This window comes from Hyperolius riggenbachi, chromosome 1 (genome assembly GCF_040937935.1).
Source record: "Hyperolius riggenbachi isolate aHypRig1 chromosome 1, aHypRig1.pri, whole genome shotgun sequence".
Classification (NCBI taxonomy): domain Eukaryota; kingdom Metazoa; phylum Chordata; class Amphibia; order Anura; family Hyperoliidae; genus Hyperolius; species Hyperolius riggenbachi.
In genome coordinates, this window is record NC_090646.1 from 378,497,153 (window position 1) to 378,516,652 (window position 19,500).

Genomic DNA, 19,500 nt, shown 5'->3' on the forward strand with positions numbered 1-19,500 from the left:
CGGTCACGTGTTTGTTTTGAGCATGGGTGACTGCAGGCTGACCATTATTGAAGTTCTCGGTTAAGTGAATGAGCGCTGAGGATTATAATACATATTTTGCATCTGCTGTGGAGTGGTTCCTTGGCAGCTATTTTGGATAACAGTTGCAAAGTTGCTGTGACTCATTTGGGAGCACTTGTATAATTTACTACTACACTATTCCATTGGTTATACTGTCACTTTACAATGCATTGCCTACAATGCACATTATGTGCCAGTTGGCAAATGGTTACATTCAAGTTGTCAGGATCCTTCTAAATATTTCTAAAAGGGCATTAAATCCAGGGAGAACTTTTGTTTGTCTTTTTTTGTTTGTTTCCTACTAGCACATTTCTATTACTAGCACCTGCTAACATGATTGGGATTGCAAGATATTTGTTCAAGTGAGTAAACAGCTGCTATCACACATTTCCTTATGAGAAAATATTTTGATTGTGCTACATGGTGGTTTTTATTTTAAAATGTAAACTTCTTGCCATCTAATTTGCTTTTGAAAGCCTTTGGCTTCGACAATTTAATATTCATGCAAGATAAATTCTGCCTGGCTGCCGAAAGTAAAACAGCCCTTATCACTAGCATGCTAATTAATATTTCATGCTTATTACTTTCTCAGACTCTGCAGATGGGAATCAAACATTTCTCAGGCCTGTTTGTCCTGCTCTGTATAGGAATCGGCGTATCCATTCTCACCACTATTGGAGAACATATTGTATTCAGGCTTGTTCTGCCAAGGATTAAAAAGAAATCAAAGTTAAAATATTGGCTTCATACTAGCCAGGTGAGTATACGCTTCTCATTATTTCCTTTCATTATATAGTAACAATATTTATGAGTGATGTGCATAATTATGTAAGTATAAATGTGAAATATATGATGACATTACCGCAGCTATAACTGTTTGCTATTTATGTTTAACCATGAACTATTACAGGAAAAGGGGAAAGCAATAGTCAGCACTTATTTGCATGTTCAATAAATCAGTACTAAGAATGATGACTATATGCAAAGTGCTGCTTTAGGTAAGAAAGTCTTTCCAGAGATGAATTCTAATTCTACATGTTATATTGTAGAAGCTTTACTAAGGTTGGAGAATATTGGAGAAGATATGTGACCCAGTGAACCAGGACAGAATTTTTTGATAGCGTCCACTATTACGTGACAAATGTTTGCAACCTTCCCCTTGGCCAAATCAGACTTTTGAGAAAATTGCTGAAAGGTTACTAAATAATTATTTGTGCTATTGCATTTGCATGCACATCCTCACAGCTAGAGCTTTAAAGGGACTCCGAGCTCTGATTAAAAATAAAATTTGAACTTACCCGGGGCTTTCTCCATCCCAGCCCTGGTCGGGACGTCCCACGCCGGCCTCCTGGCTCTTCTCCCGGCGGCTGTCCGCATAGCGCGGACAGGCCGGGCCCCCGGGCGACACTGGCGAGTGTCGGGGCTTCTCCTTCCCTATACGTCACGAATGACGTCACACGCCGGCCGCCGCGCGTCATGACGGCGGCCGGCGTGACAGCACGGCGCATGCGCGATTAAACCGCGCATGCGCCGTGTTGTCACACCGGCCGCCGTCATGATGCACGGCGGCCGGCGTGTGACGTCATTCATGACGTATAGGGAAGGAGAAGCCCCGACACTTGCCAGTGTCGCCCGGGGGCCCGGCCTGTCCGCGCTATGCGGACAGCCGCCGGGAGAAGAGCCAGGAGGCCGGCGTGGGACGTCCCGACCAGGGCTGGGATGGAGAAAGCCTCGGGTAAGTTCAAATTTTATTTTTAATCAGAGCTCGGAGTCCCTTTAACCCATTCAGGTTCCGTCGTTTTCACGTGAGAAATGTTCACCTCCCATTCATTAGCCTATAACTTTATCACTACTTATCACAATGAACTGATCTATATCTTGTTTTTTCCGCCACCAATTAGGCTTTCTTTGGGGGGTACATTTTGCTAAGAGCCACTTTACTGTAAATGCATTTTAACAGGAAGAATAAGAAAAAAATGGAAAAATTTATTATTTCTCAGTTTTCAGCCATTATAGTTTTAAAATAATACATGCCTCCATAATTAAAACTCACGTATTGTATTTGCCCATATGTCCCGGTTATTACACCGTTAAAATTATTTCCCTATCACAATGTATGGCAACAATATTTTATTTGGAAATAAAGGTGCATTTTTCTGTTTTGCATCTATCACTATTTACAAGTTTAAAATAAAAAAAATATAGAAATATTTCATCTTTACATTGATATTTAAAAAGTTTAGACCCTTAGGTAAATATTTACATGTTTGTTTGTTTTTTATTGTAATGTATTTTTTTTTATAGTAAACATTTTTTTGGGTAGTTTTGGGAGGGTGGGAGGTAAACATTAGGTTTGTAATGTAAATGTGTGTTGATTTTCATTTTTTTTTATTTTCAGTTGTAGTATTACTTTTTGGCCACAAGATGGCGGCCATGAGTTTGTTTACATGACGTCACTCTACGCGTAACACACGCTTAGAGTGACGCATCGGTGAGGGAACAGCCAGAAAAGGCACAGCTTCCGAGAGAAGCTGTCGCTTTTTCAGCGGGGGAGAGGAATCAGTGATCGGGCACCGTAGCACAATTCACTGATTGCCCGGCTAACGAACCGTGGGCCGGGAGCGCGCGTGCACGCGCGCGATCAGCCGCGGGAGCGCGCATGGTTCCTGGACGTAGTTTCCTGGACTTCGCTGGTGTGTGGAATCAAAGCAGGGCCACGGCCCACTGGCGGGTCTGGCCTCTCACCCCTCTCCCCAGTGGCCACAGCTGCTGTTACCTTATGAGCTGGCGGCCACTTCCTCTCTTATATTTCCTGGTGGCCCCTCTCCTCTTTGGAGCATCTTCTTTAACAGCAGCGCGTCCCTAGGTTGCTGTAAGAAAGGGAAGGAAGCGGGACAGCGGTTCTCATGGAAGCCGCTGTCCTGCTTCCATCCTCTTTACAGCAGCTGCAGGATGTGCTGTAGTTATAGAAGATGGTGCAAAGAGGAGAGGGGCAAAAAGGGAATATAAGAGGAAGCGACTGCCAGCTCATAAGGTAACAGGAGCGTCGGCGGCCGCGGTGGGGAGGGGGCACTCAGGGCACCTATCCTAACCACACTGGGGTAACTATACCAGCTTTACTGGGGTAACTATACATTCTCTGACACCCCCCCCCCCCCCCCAACAAAAAAAAGGTTGGGGACCCCTGAAAGCGACTACTGTTTTTCTCCAGAGCACCCTGCAAGGGCCTCTACCCTTTGTGAGCAGTGGGCTGCTTTGCTGCAAGTGGTGAACAGGCTATGCAGGATTACCCCTCCATCAGAAAGGAAGAATTGTGCCGTGTAGGGGGAGCAAGATGAAATATGAATAGGGGACAGATAAGTTAACTTACATTGGGCAGGACAGAAGCAGAGATGAATGGCTGGGGTTGAGACTGGACTTAAAGGCTGGCAGGGCAGGATCAAGGGTGAAAGACTGCAAAATAGATTGACAGACTGCCAGGACAGGGATGAGGGTAACTGGATGTGGGCTGAGCTAACATGCTTGTAAAACAGGGACAAGAATAGCAGCTGTGTACTGGACACGCTGACAGGACTGGATAATTGCAGCATGCAATGCAGGATAACTGAGCTGACTGAAAAGACGGTCAGAAAACATAACTTTTAATGACAGTCACTGAGTAATAAACAAATATGACAAATGAGTTAAAAATACGTATGTCACATCAATGTGCATTGATTAGACCTGACAAAGTTTTGCAACTTATACAAGAGACACTTCTTCAGAGGCAAGCAACTACAGTTCAAAGGTACATTAGGCAGTTGCTCACTGTAGCTATGCTGTGTACACCTGATGATCTCCATTTGTTTAACTTTATCCTGACCCTGGACATTCATCCACTTGCATTGGCTACCCTGCCTATGTTTGCTGTTTGCAAATTAATTACACAGTTACATGCATTTATAAACCAAGTCATTGTGCTGGACAATTGTATACTTATCTAAAGGGTTTGACTAAATTAAATAAATATCTGAAGCATAGGAGAGGATTTTTTTCCATACTCTTTGCTCCACATTCTGATGATGTTTTTAACTGCCTTATGTCACGACCTCTGAACTGTAATTGCTTGCCTCTGAAGAAGCGGCTTTTGTGTGAGAAACAAAATCACTGTACACGGGAAACATGGATTTTTAACTAATTTGTAGAGATGGCCCAAACAGTTTGCCGGCCGACAGTATCCGGCACATTTTGTCTGTTCGCGTTCTCTGCGAACATATGGCATGTTTGACCCGCCCCCGATACATCATCATGGAGCCAAACTTTGACCCCTTACCTCACAGTCAGCAGACACATGGCAGCCAATCACCCCCTCCTGGACCCCCCACCCCCCCTATCAAAAAGCAGTTGCGGTGGCCATATTGGATTAATTCTCTGCTGGCTGCTGGCTGTTAGTGAGAGCAGGCTCAGACTTGCTACAGATAGGTAGGGAAAGAATTAGCTAGGCCTGTGTTCTTGTTTCTCACTTGCTGTGAAAGCACCCCAAACAGCCCTTTTGAGGGCTAGCACATCGGCACCCTGTGTTTTTTTGTGTGTGCGACACTCCACAGCCCACTGACACCCAGAGCTGTGTGCACACTTTTGCTATTGTTGTTGCCTCATTAAGTTTCACACACAGAACCACTCCAGTGCATTATTATTTCATTGTATTCTAATAGTACTATTGCATTTCTCTGTGTGCGACACTCCACAGCCCACTGACACCCAGAGCTGTGTGCACACTACTGCTGTTGCTACATTAACTTGCAGACACAGTACCACTCCAGTGCATTATTATTTCACAGTATTCTGATAGTACTATTGTATTTCCCTGTGTGTGACACTCCACAGCCCACTGACACCCAGAGCTGTACATAATGTGATTTCTGCCCTTTAGGGATTAAAATCCGACTTTGCATCAACTCCATAATTTTTGGTGGGACTTTTGGCATGGATCACCCTCCGTCATGCCACGTTCAGGTGTTAGACGCCTTGAAACAACCTTTCCATCACTTTTGTGGCCAGAAACAGTCTTTGTAGGTTTTAAAATTTGCCTGCCCATTGAAGTCTATGTCGGTTTGCAGGGTTCGCCTGTTCGCAAACTTTTTCGGAAGTTCACGTTCGCTGTTGCGAATGTGGACCTAAAAACCCTAATTTCCTTGTTTTCTTGATATCTGCACTGCAGAATCATGTATGCCTAAATGTGTATTTGCATTCAAATTCATGATACTCTGTAATTTTTCAGTAGTTTTCTCAGAGGTAATTTTAAATTCTCACTACAAACAAGAGTTAGTTTTGAATATGTCTCATGGTCCTTGAGTGATGCAGCAAATCCACACACAGGTGGATTCTTTTGTTTTAAAAATCAATTTGTTTGCTAATCGGTTAAAAAAAGATCCTTTCAACATGGACTTGTTCCTATGATCTGCATTATAAGTTGTGCTATCACCATCAGAGTGTTGCTCTCCCTCTGAAAGATGCAGCTGTAAGGGATATGCCGTAGCTTCACAGGCTTCTGCAGTCTGACTTTTATCTACAGCTATTTTGCTGATGGCTTTCTTCCACGCTCTTCTCTTCTCTTTTGATTTGTTGAGTGCCCAATTCTTTGCCACAGGGAACTCATGCTTCCTTCATCTTTAGTAGGAGACTAACTTTGGAAACTGCTTGCTCCTTCTGCAAAGCAGCCATATGGATTGACTTTCACCCTTGTGCTTACCCCATACAAATATAATAATAATACATCACTGACAGACTGGTGATATGGCCCTGGAGAAGGATGCTAAATATTTAAAATTCACTTTGCTGGTGACACACAGCCGGTAGAACAATTATTTTGTGTTATTTCCATTTCATTCATTTTAAAGACTGAAATGGTGATTTCTGCTTTGCACAGGGAGCTGAAAGTTATTTGTAGTGGTAAGGGGACTAAATGATCCAATATGAGTTTATACAGCAGATCAGTTCATTAGAGGCAGAGAATCAGCAGGATAGCCAGGCAACTTGGATTGTTTAAAAGGAAATAAATATGTCAGCCTCTATATGCCTGTCACTATATGTTCCCTTTAACAGATGTGGCGTATGGCTACATACTAGCTGAATCCTGGGCACCAAATCACTTACCCCCACTGATATCTGGAGTTTGACACAAAAGGCAAACTCTGTGAGACCCTTTCTCACTCCCTATGCCAATATTATGGCTATTCGATAGTAAGACCCCTGGAGCCACTTAAACCCACTTTATCACTGTGTAGAGTATGGCAAACATGCAGTTGAATGCTTTGCATCCCTGCTGCTATGTACACCATTATCCGCTGCCTGCTCATACCTTGGATATTAGCTGCCATTCAGCTATATAATAACCAAATTCTGGCGCCCAAATTGCACACTGTGTACCGCTATAGCTCACCCAAACTTCCAGTCGGGCAGAGGCGCCCAAATTTCCTGCTTCCAAAGCTGGCAGCAGACTAAGATGCAAAGGTAATTTTTAATAATATCACATAATGTATCAATGTACAGTGATATACCTCTCCTCAAAGGACCTGGGCATTAATTTACTAAAATACACAAAACATACCTCCCCCAAGGGAGGTTTATAAATTGTTTGAGCAAAGGGGGAGAGGTAGTTTGGGGATTGAGGGTTACAAGCATTCTTTACCTGCAGAGCAGAGAACTGCTCCCAAGCCCCCCATCTGTACTTGCTCCTCCTTCTTTGCCAGCTAGACCCACTGGTGCCACAGTTTGTAGCACCCACAGCAATATTATGTGTTCCTGGACACTGCAGTGCATGCCGAGAGATGTAGTCCTTTCGATGTGAGTATCTCTTTTAGCTGGCAGATGTACATACAGATGTGGGCCAGGCAGCAAACCCCAAAGGTAAATAATGCCTTTCACCCCCCTCCCCCCCAATAGCTCACATTATTTACAAACCTCCCTTAGGAGGTATTTTGTTTTATAATATTTTAGTATATCAGTGCTGAGTTGCGTTTCAGTGTTTTTCACTACACGTCTCCATTTGAAGCATTTCCTTCCCCTTACTAGCAAAACTCATTGTAGGACAGATATGCTTACTTTATTACATGTGGTGCTGTGACATATAAAGGCACTATACATCACTGTAGCCTAGATATCTTGTAAAAAAACCTATTGCCACTGTAGATATCAATCAGTATATAACTGTACATTTTGTGTTATCTCTGCAATTGATTTATATTTTTCACTTATTCTGTTATTTTTAAAAATAGCGTCTCCACAGAGCTCTAAACACATCCTTCAATGAGGAAAAATTTCAACAAAAATTAAAACGACTGGAAAGAAGGTAAGCTTGAATGTTTTTTGATGCAGCTATATAAGTCTTCCAGTGAAACTACATTTTCACAAACAGAACATTCAAACTTCAGCTATGTGCACTGTAAAGATTGTAATGCTCTTTCTTGCCGACCCCTGCCTTCCTGTGTTTTATAGTTGTTGAAAGAGGCCCTTCATTCTGTTCCCAGTTTCCAAAGTCAACAGGAAGTGTGGAAGATATTGTACTATATTTTGTTTAAACATTTGTTCTTGATCATTATGGCTGTCACTTTGTCAGTAGCCCGTGAGTTCATGCACACTGGGATCTACTGAATGGCATGTACAGTCCTATGGAGAGAGGAGGGTAGGAGGAGCTGGTGAAGGGGAGATCTGGTGGAGAAAGGAGGGTGAGAAGGAGCTGGTAGAAAATGGAGGACGAGAATGAGATGGTGAAGAGAGGAGGGGTTGAAGATGCTGATGAAGACAGGAGAGGGGAGAAGTAGCTTGTAGAGAGTGGGCAGGTGGCTGAATAGTGTACTGGTTAAGGGCTCTGCCTCTGACACAGGTGACCAGGGTTTGAATCTCGGCTCTGCCTGTTCAGTAAACCAGCACCTATTCAGTAGGAGACCTTGGGCAAGTCTCCCTAACACTGCTACTGTCTATAGAGCAGATCCTAGTAGCTGCAGCTCTGGCGCTTTGAGTCCGCCAGGAGAAAATCGTGATATAAAGCTTCTGTGTCTGTAAGAGTGGAAGAGAAGAAGAAGCTGGTGAAGAAACAAGGGAGGGAAGAAGCTGATGGAAAAGGCGAGGGGGGAGCTAATCTAGAGAGGAGGGGAGCTGTTGGTGAGAGTAGGTGAAGAAGAAGCTAGTGGAGGTAGGAGGAGAAGAATGAGCTTGTCAAGAGAGTAGGAAGTGAAGAAGCTGGTGTAGAAAGTGGGGGGGGGGGGGGCACCAACTGAGAGGAACATGATACCTCATGGACTGTATAGACTGTATACCCCTTATACTGATCCCTTTACCCTTCTCACCCAGCCCCTTATACTGTCCCTTATATCCTTTACACCCTTATGGACTGTATACCCCACCCCCAATACCCTTCCCTTATTCCCACCAAACCCCCTCCCATGCTAATGTTTTGCTTTGGCAGTGCTAATTGTATTTGATCCTGCCAATAAAGCTTGTTTGGATTTGGGAGAAGAAGCTGGTGATCAAAGGAGTGAGAAAAAGAGCTGGTGGAGAGAGGAGGTGGAGAAGAAGCTAGTGGAGGTAGGGGGAGAAGAATGAGCTGGTCAAGAGAGGAGGGAAAGAAGAAGCTGGTGGAAAAAGGGGGAGGGGAAGAAGCTAGTGGAGAGAGGAGGAGAAGAAGCAGCTGGTGGAGAGAAGAGGAGGAGTAGAAGCTAGTGGAGAGAGGAGGGGAGGAAGCAGCTGGTGGAGAGAAGTGGAGGAGAAGAAGCTAGTGGAGAGAGGAGGGGCAGAAGAAGCTGGTGGAGAGAAGAGGAGGAGAAGAAGCTAATGGAGAGAGCAGGAAAAGAAGCAGCTGGTGGAGAAGGGGGGAGGGGGAAGAAGCTAGTGGAGAGAGGAGGGGAAAAAGAAGCTAGTGGAGAGAGAAAGGGGAGAAGGAGTTGTTGAAGGCAGGAGTGGGAGAAAGAGTTGGTGGAGAAAGCAGAAGGAGAAGAAGCTGAATACACTTTGCAGCACACTAACATAAAGATGGAAGCTGTAAAAACATGATGCATGCTGTTTTTCCTTGGGTCACTCATGAAAAGCTGGCGAGCAGCCGTGTGCTTCAGCTACCTGTTAGTTGCCTGCGCTGTATTTATACATAAAAGTTAACAGTGCAGTACAAATAGCAGTGGCTGAAACAGTTTGTTTTTCCGATATTATAACAATGTAATTTGCATAGCATTGAGACAGAGAGAGAGAGAGGTGCATGTTTTTAATTGAAAGTACACAAATTATAATAAAACCCTTAATGCATTAAAATGACATTAAAATGTTGTGGGTGGAAATTTTGAAAAAAACAATAAAGTTTGCTATATAAAAAAAAGGCAATTTTCTGCACTTGCCCTTAAACATCTTCTTCCAATTTATACTTTATATAAATTATATATTAGAAGAAAGATGTAAAATACATTAATTTATATGAAAACAGTGGAAGGCATTTGACCACAGCTGCTCCTTCTCGGGAGCAATGGGGCGGTCAGTCTTCCTTTCACAGGCTTCCTGGACCCGCCATTAAAATCAAAGTACACCCTCTGGACAGTGCAATAGCTAAGGAGCTATGAGGCCCATTGCACATTTTACATTGGGCCCCCTCAAGCACTCTATATACAGTATAAAAATGTATATGGAGCACCAAAACCTTCCAAGGACAACCATAGTGTCAGATGTGCAAAAAGGTGATGGGGAACAGCTTATTAATGAGTACCACTATTCAAATCATCTGTAGAAGTGATTATTATTAGCACAGGACCTATAAACAGCTAATACTGTGGTTAAGGGAGGGCCCTTCTCGCACCTCTGGCCCAAGGGCCCCAGTGCGGTTGCAACCTCTGCATTCCCTATTGCTATGCCACTGCCTCTGGAGTCTGAAAGATCACCCTCCAAGGAGCCCAAGGGGAGGGAGGTTCAGCAGCATATCAACCATATCTCCTTCTCAAACGAGGCACTAATAACAAGACTTATCAACAGCATACAGTTAAAAAAAACTCTGACCTTGTGTAATGCAAGACAGAACCAGAATGGGAAATAGAAAGTCTGCACAATGCATACCTTTATTTAGTAACTAGTGACCTTAGCCCGTTTAAAAACGGGCTCTAGTCATCACCACCACATGCCAGCGTGCGCGCAAACACCTGCCTACCCGGCCGGCTCCCTGGAACATCCTGTTCATGTCCCAGGCTGTCTGTGCTGCGCACATGTGCAGCAGGAGAAAATCACATGGACACACGGATACTGATGATGCAGGGACACCTGTGGTTTTATTATATAGGATTAATAGGTCATAGCACAAAACAAAGAAACGCAAGACAGACAGTACAAAACATTACAAATCCTTATGAGTGGTCTAATTTCATCAGGACAGTAAAATAAATTAGAGAAAAAAATGAATTTCAGTAATTTTAGTAATAAATACTTGTATAAATAGTTCCAAATTGATGTCTTACTATCATAGTTATCAAAGTTCATAGTAGTAAAATGCAAAGTACAAAAAAATAACACTACGCACATTAATATATGTTTATAGAATCAATAAAGTACAAAATTGCGCAAAACCTTTGATTAGTTGTAGTATTGAATGCAAAAATATTGCTTGGCAAAACAAGATAATTGAAGAGGAAGTAAGCAGAAGTAACAGACGTTACTCAATATATCCCACTTAATAAATGTGGACCGGTGCTGGAGTGTTCCATGACAATTACCCCCATGTATTACGGGGAATACCGCTTCATCTGAGGCACTTTGTGTCGCCATTGTCCAAAAGTTAACACAACAAAACAGAGCAAGAGAAAACAAATAGGTTTCTTGTGGTTGGTAATAACTTATTAGATGTGTATTGAAGAATACCTTACATTTTATAAAACAACATTTAATACTGTAAAAACAATCACAAAACTATGCCAAGAAAATGTTTGGCAAAGGGAATGAGTGACTTTTCAAGAAGCGGTTGCAACAGTGTTAGAAACAAAAAGTCCACAAAAGCAGTGATCAGAAAGGTGTGTATTGGCGGAGGCTTGTATACTGATTTCAAGAAAATAGAGGCTCCTTTCTCATGCTTTCATCATGCTTAACTTAGGAACATAACAGATATCAGAGTGTCAGAAATTGATGCTAATTTCAGAAGTGTATACTTTTCTTTACTTGATTCTTTGCTTGACTTCTGCATTCAGCCATTGATTCCGTTAGGAATACTTTCAATAAATAGTTCTAGTGAGTGACTCAGCTGATGAAAAGTGGAGCCGTTCTCAGACCAGGTCAGACAACATCAGAAAAGTCAAAGCTCCATACCAAGGAACAGAGGAGGGAATCAGAAATCTTGGCGCAACATAGTGATCCCATACACAATTGGAGTGTTGGTGAAACTCAGGACAGTTCTTAACAAATATCACATTCCTCTTTTCTTCATACCCAGCAACACTCTAAGACAGAAACTAATTACTAGCAAAGCAACCTCGGTATAAGCAATCCAGTATACTGCGTAATGCCACGATTTATACATAGGGAGACCAAATACATGGCTCAAAGTAGGAAGGCTAACACTCCAGGCCATGACTGAAGGACTAAGTATACTTTATTAAGGATGGCAATGTGTATAATCTAGATAGAGAACTGGCTTTCATGACAGGGGTAAGAGGCCATCCATGTCAAATAGGAATAAGCAACTCGAAAAGTTTTCCGTAAGTTATGTCCGTTATTGCAGTTAAAGTACATTTTAGGGCACAGAAATAAAGAATTTTTGCTTGCTGTGCTGCCAGGCTGAAATTCAATAGCCTGTTATTTTTAGAAATTGTTTTCAATCTAACCTGAAATGTTGATCCTCAGATTGCTGTGTTACTGTTCCTGTCTGCTTTCTCACACCAGCTACATTAGAAAAGTTCAGGTCAGACAGATACACTCCTAGCTTTACCACTGAGAGTTATGTCTTGTCTAAGCAACCTTCTGTGACTCTTATCTGTCTTGGCTGTTATAAGTCCTTTGAGCAGGAGTCAGCCGGGAGAGGAGAAAGATCGTAAGAGAAAAAGAGGACAATCCCACACAGTCATTTCTTAACTCAGCTGAGATCATACAATGGGGATTTTGAGACATAGTTTGGGGCGGAAAAAGAGAATTTAGATATAGTTTATATCTCAAATATACTGTATTCTATTTGCCTTCAATTCTTCCTTCTACAGTGCTTGCATACTACTTAGAAGAATGGTAAAAACAATATTTTCTGCTTTCTTTTCTTTCTCTTTTCTGCTTCAGAATTGTAGACCCCCCTTCCCTATCCCTGTTCTGTCAAAGGTGTACCTTACTCCATTTCTATTTACAGTGCTGTGGGTGCACCTGTTTCTATTTATAATGCTGTGGGTGCAATATGTTTTTTTTAGTTAGGTTCCTCTTTAAGTTTATCCCTGCCTTGTCAGAAATGTTCCAGTTATCATTGGCGCACAGCTAGTTCATAAGTTTCAAAGACAACATTTCCCACAAGTCATTGTTTAGAAGCCCTATCACTGTCTCAAACTTTCCCTTTATTCTATCAGCATTGGATTAAAATGATACATAGACTTGTCTGTATTTGTAAAGATGTGGCTGATGCTATTACAGTTTAATGAAAGATACAGAGCAACGGAAAACAGATATAACTGATGATTTATTGATACACACTAGGTTACTCCAATATATCATGCTATTATGAGCATGATGAACGGTTCTACCTGTTCTTCATATGCTCTAAGGGATGTGCAGGATACTTAATTTAATTGTTATCTAGGGAAAATATACAGCATTTTTCAAAATTTTAATGGAATCCTGACAAACATTTAGACTACTTAATGGCTTTTCATGCAGGTTCGAATGGCTGCGGCAGAAGGATAGACTCCCGAAAATACAATTTGCCTAATGTTATTAAATTGATAATAAAAATAAAGTTAGCAGTTGTGAGTGCTAAATGACAGGAAATGTGTCTCGTTTTAACTGTGAACTGCAATTCAACACTGAGTAAACTCAGTAAGCTGTTTTGGACTAACCTACATTTTTAAGTGGACCTTCAATCCATATTGTCTGTTATGCAGACCTACCACTAGATGAAACATTAAAGCATAGCTCCGGGAAAACAAATTCTTGGCTATGGATTGTGTAGAAAGGTGTTAAACAGTCTTATAGTTTTCCCAGTCTCTTTCTATATGAAGTATTTCCTTAAATCTAACATTGCATTGTAGCTTCCTAGTCAGATGTTCTTTTAAAACAGAGGCAGCTTTTAAAGATAAATCAGAAGCTGTTATGCTCATGACTGTGTTTTGTGCTTTCCTAAGTTCAGTCCCCTACCAGTGACTTCAGAAAGACCTGCCTATTTGTCCCTTTGAGTTCTGAGTAATTTTGGATACTGATTGGAGGATACTTCTGAAGTCAGCTGGCAGCCCTGGAGTTATGAGCAATCATCTGACTATCCGTAACACATTATTCAGCAATATCATTATTTTCGTATGTATTAGTGTTACGGTAACTACATAGTAAGAAAAATGTGTTCTATTTTCTTGAGTCTGTAGATGCTGTGCCAAATCTATGTTGAAGAATAGTAATTTGCGTAGTCAAAAAGAACAGGTGTGCCTTAATTATACATTGGGTGCATTGCATCATTTAATATGCCTGAAGGTTTTTAAAGTAAACCTGTAATTGAAAAAAAAGAAGTTGCGTGCTTACGTCACTAGGGGGTAGCCTCTGAATCCTCCATGACCTCTCTGCTGCCGGCCGGGACACACTTAATCTTCCTGGCCATGTTCCCCTTTGTGTACGGGCATGGCTGCACTGTGCAGTTGCCAGTGGGTTTGTTCCTGTGCAGTAGCATGGAGCAGCCTATGTGCACAGGCGTTGGCCTGTCTGGAAGAATTCTGGACACACATAGCAATAAAAACCTCTCAAATATTGGAACTACTACTTTCATTTTTTATTGATGTTTTATTGAGGAATTCCATCAGATCTTTTCACTGGGAAATAAGGAGACATCTCTTTAAACAAAGCCCAAGCAACATCTAACAGAGGTTCTAACCTTTTCCCACTCCATCCAAAATTAAAGTGAGTGATTATGGCTGAAGGTCCACTTTAAAATGAACATCTTCCCTATAAAGCCATGCTTCTCGGATTCTTAAGGCTCCTTCTTATTTTGTTTGCAGTTCTGGTTGTGATGCCTGCAGAGCCTTCAGTTAATCGTCTGAAATGGAAGTTTTTCATGGCATACAAATTCACCTTTATCAAGCATTTATAGGTCAAACTCCATTATTATCCAGTCTTCCTCAGCAAAACATGTTACATAACAAGAAATTCAACTTAAAGTGTGGCATCCGCGGGAGATAGACGCGAATGGAGGCAGAGCTGCACCTCAAAGCTTTGCCTCCCCAGGCAGCAAAATCCACGACCAGGAAAGTCGTGGATTTTTGCCCCGGTATTTAGGGGTGAGTAAAGCCTTGTTTTGCCGTGGTATAGCAGCATTTCAGATAGCCCATTAATGCTTAACAATAATGGATTCAAAAAGTGTAATTTCAGGAGGCTTCAGAGTCTCTTTAAGTGTGGCAGTTGCCATGACAATTTTGAATTTTCTAAAGCGTTGAGTGTATACTGGAAGTGTAGAGGCCATTTCCTCTAAGATGTTTTTAGAGTCAGCAGAATTATAACAACAATAAATCATTATTAAAAAATGTACTTTGTATAAAGCAATAAAATAAGTTGGCTGCCTATTTTATCAAGCTTCAGAGGCATATTTGTTATCTCTCCAATAAGCCTGTCATACAACATGGCAGGAGGCATATAACCACAAAGGATTAATCTTATCTGAGTCAAAAGAGGTCTCTAAGAAGAAACCTGCAGCTTTCTGTTCATTTATAAAGCTGGTATTAACTGGTGATACTAAAAATAAGAAGAAACATACAAGCAGATGTTTAGAGATATAGAAAGGCTTGAGAGAAACAACGCATGCCCTCTAAAGACTCCTGAAGAGCTAAATTGTACCATGTAAGAATCTTAGAGATAAACAGATTATTTAATGGCGCAGCAGCCAACAGAGTGGATGTCAAGGGCAAATATAAATGTGTAGTTTGTAAATGTACCATCAGTGGCCGGAGGACTGATGTAATATTGTATAGCATACAAATGATCTAGCATGCTCTAATCAGCCATACAGGCACCTTGAACATAAGCACAGTACACCAGTAAATAAAATAAATGTTGACCATTTCCAGCTTACTAACTAATTATTTTTAGTTGTAAAAGAATGCTACTGAAAGATAGAGATAAGAATACTAAGATATATATTGTTTTTATGATAGGTCACTGTGCATATATGTATCTATGTATATAGATTTTTGTACTTTGTAAAACTATTTGGCTCAGTTACTCATAACATATATAATGGGATTACAGGGAGTTGTTTGTACTGCAACATCCCCATTCCATGTTAGCTTACTGTTGGTGGGTGGTGTGACCTCCAAAGTGCAGAGTAGAATAGCTCCCTGGTCTTTTTCACCAAGGAGCACTCTGCAAGGGATGATGGGCCTTCTAACTCTTGTGGTTAATGGACTTCTTTACTGCTATTTTCTTCACCAGTGAAATGGTGGTGTAGGCTGGTGTCTGTGTGGAGGCAGATGTAGTCCAGTGCAGCTTACAAAATTAAGGCAGAAGGAAAGGCATTATTGGGAGTGATGAGTCTGGTGGCAGGCAATGCTTATTGGGTTTACAGAAAGTTCATGGCAGCTGGGAGGCAAGGTGGGCAAATGTTATGGTAGGCAAGACATGGTCGAGTTCAGGCAAAGGCTACAGATGGCAGGCAAAACATATATGACTTCAGGCAAAGCTACCAAAAGATAACAGAAAGTCAAAGCAAAGACAAACTATTCAGATGGACAACAAAGATAACAAGACAAGTCTTAAGTAATACGGTATGGGAGCTGTTTGAGCATAAAGCACTAGACACCAACAGAGCTAGAGTTCAAATACCTGCCCTGGCACAACTGAATGCCTCTCGTTTGCAAGAACATGTTTCTAGCATGCGTGCCCGTGTGCATGACCCATACACATAAGCACACAGGAAAGTGCAGTCTGCGCACTTATGTGCCTATTCCACAACCATGAAGATGTAGCCAGAGTCATGTACCCACAAGACAGCAGTCATGGACTGAATGCATCAATAGGTAGGTGACATTGCCCCATCTCAGGAAGAGTTAAATAAAAGGCTTGTATTAGCCTAGTAGTATGGATGTTGCTGGCTGCCTTCCAGGAATTTTCTTCTGTGCCATGGCACTTGCCATTTTATAATACATTAAAGTCATCCTGTCAATTGTCTAGAATTCAGGACTGATTAAATGTTGAAGACTTCACTGCTAACCATGAAGAAGGCGTAAGAGTTCTGACAGGACATCAACAATAGTTCAGTCTTAGATTACTCATGGAAAACCATACCACCAAGATACCAGGCTTAAAGAGAAACTGAGGTGGTTGAAATTAAAGAAATTACCTACTTATCTATTGTAAATATACAAATTTGTACTAGTGCTCACAACCAACTACAATTAAAATCAGTGCTAAAATTCAGTGTTACTACTATAAACACCTAGTGGACAATGTCCATTCAATTAATATATATTCCCAGGATTGTAGCTGGTATTCGAACAGTGTCCTTTATAGATGGAGTGCTTCCCCAGCTATTAGTGAATAGCTTATTGGTGATACAAAAGGTGGGTAACAGAAGCGCTCAGAGTAGTGACACATATACTGCTGAGGATCTTCTAGCAAATGACAGTTCATCAGTGTCAGGGTGAATGCTGAACAATCTCCCCCTTCATCACCAGACTCACCGGATCCAAAGGCCAACGGTCCTGACTGCACATCTGGGGTATAAGGCCACCCCAACACCACTCAGGCACAGCTGCTGGGCACTTGAGCTCTGTCTTTTCTCAGTCTTTAGTGTACCTCCAAATAAAAATGCTAAACATAGTTTAAAAGTGCTAAAATCCTGGCATTTATTGTAAAACAAAAAGATTTTAAGAAAAACCCACAACAAGGCCTCATATACTACAAGCAAGCAGCACCCAAGGACTGCTTGTGGTAAATGGCCGCTTGATTCCTCCAGAAGCTTCCCATGTCATACTGGAGACTTCCCACTCTGCCCAGAACCCTCCTTTAAATCACGACCATGCTCCCTTTTGTGCATGAGCAAACATGTACTTCTCCTGCTTGAGTTCTGCCATGTCTGTAAAGTAGCAAGGAACCGCTTATGAATGAGTGGCTTCGGCTTACTGTGCAGGCGTGGCTCTACTCAGGGGCGTAGGGCCTGTGGTCGCAACGGGCCCGGCTCCTGAAGAGGCGGGGGAGGGGCCCGGGGGGCCCATGTCCGTTTGGACTCGGAGATAGCTGCGTGCGTTATTGGGAGGGGGGAGCTGCAGCCGTGCGGAGGGCAGCCCGACCTCTCCCCGGGCCCCCCCCCCTCAGATGCAGAGTGCGCGGCGCACGGAAGCGCTGTAGGCAGAACTCACCTGCCTGCGTTCCAAGCGCCGCTGGTCTCCACCCGCTCTGCATAGATCTGCTGTTACACACTGCTTCCGGCTAAACAGGAAGCAGTGTGTAACAACATCTATACAGAGCGGGAGGAGACCAGCGGCGCAGGGACGGAGGTGAGTTCCGCCTACAGCGCTTCCGTGCGCTGCGCACTCTGCATCTGAGGGGGAGAGGAAGGGAGGGAGAGGGCAGCTAGCGACCTACCTACCTACCTAACCTACCCTGGGGGGCCAGCTACCTACCTAACCTATCCTGGGGGGCCAGCTACCTACCTAACCTACCCTGGGGGGCCAGCTACCTACCTAACCTATCCTGGGGGGCCAGCTACCTACCTAACCTATCCTGGGGGGCCAGCTACCTACCTAACCTATCCTGGGGGGCCAGCTACCTACCTAACCTATCCTGGGGGGCCAGCTACCTACCTAACCTATCCTGGGGGGCCAGCTACCTACCTAACCTATCCTGGGGGGGCAGCTACCTACCTAACCTATCCTGGGGGGCCAGCTACCTACCTAACCTATCCTGGGGCCAGCTACCTACCTAACCTATCCTGGGGGCCAGCTACCTACCTAACCTATCCTGGGGGGCCAGCTACCTACCTAACCTATCCTGGGGGGCCAGCTACCTACCTAACCTATCCTGGGGGGGCAGCTACCTACCTAACCTATCCTGGGGGGCCAGCTACCTACCTAACCTATCCTGGGGGCCAGCTACCTACCTAACCTATCCTGGGGGCCAGCTACCTACCTAACCTATCCTGGGGGGCCAGCTACCTACCTAACCTATCCTGGGGGGCCAGCTACCTACCTAACCTATCCTGGGGGGCCAGCTACCTACCTAACCTATCCTGGGGGCCAGCTACCTACCTAACCTATCCTGGGGGGCCAGCTACCTACCTAACCTATCCTGGGGGGCCAGCTACCTACCTAACCTATCCTGGGGGGCCAGCTACCTACCTAACCTATCCTGGGGGGCCAGCTACCTACCTAACCTATCCTGGGGGCCAGCTACCTACCTAACCTATCCTGGGGGCCAGCTACCTACCTAACCTATCCTGGGGGGCCAGCTACCTACCTAACCTATCCTGGGGGGCAGCTACCTACCTAACCTATCCTGGGGGGCCAGCTACCTACCTAACCTATCCTGGGGGGCCAGCTACCTACCTAACCTATCCTGGGGGGACAGCTACCTACCTAACCTATCCTGGGGGCCAGCTACCTACCTAACCTATCCTGGGGGCCAGCTACCTACCTAACCTATCCTGGGGGGCCAGCTACCTACCTAACCTATCCTGGGGGGCAGCTACCTACCTAACCTATCCTGGGGGGCCAGCTACCTACCTAACCTATCCTGGGGGGCCAGCTACCTACCTAACCTATCCTGGGGGGCCAGCTACCTACCTAACCTATCCTGGGGGGCCAGCTACCTACCTAACCTATCCTGGGGGCCAGCTACCTACCTAACCTATCCTGGGGGCCAGCTACCTACCTAACCTATCCTGGGGGGCCAGCTACCTACCTAACCTATCCTGGGGGGCCAGCTACCTACCTAACCTATCCTGGGGGGCCAGCTACCTACCTAACCTATCCTGGGGGGGCAGCTACCTACCTAACCTATCCTGGGGGGCCAGCTACCTACCTAACCTATCCTGGGGGGCAGCTACCTACTCTAACCTATCCGGGGGGGCAGCTACCTACTCTAACCTATCCTGGGGGAAAGCTACCTAATCTATCCTGGGGGGCAGCTACCTAACCTATCCTGGGGGGCACCTACCTCATCTAACCTATACTGGGGGGCAGCTACCTAATCTAACCTATACTGGGGGGCACCTACCTATCTAACCTGGGGGCACTTAATTGTCTAACCTGTATTCGGGGCACCTAGCTAGCCTATACA

The 19,500-nt window shown here is 43.8% G+C and overlaps 1 protein-coding gene across 1 annotated transcript in view; it reads left to right on the forward strand.

Annotated features, from left to right (window-relative positions):
- The window catches only part of GRIN3A (glutamate ionotropic receptor NMDA type subunit 3A), a 469,331-nt gene that overhangs the window by 445,133 nt on the left and 4,698 nt on the right, over positions 1-19,500 (forward strand). Inside the window, exons 7-8 of the mRNA XM_068234342.1 lie at positions 653-817; positions 7,317-7,390. Of these exons, the coding sequence (XP_068090443.1) occupies positions 653-817; positions 7,317-7,390 (239 nt within the window). The remainder of the gene's footprint in view (positions 1-652; positions 818-7,316; positions 7,391-19,500) is intronic.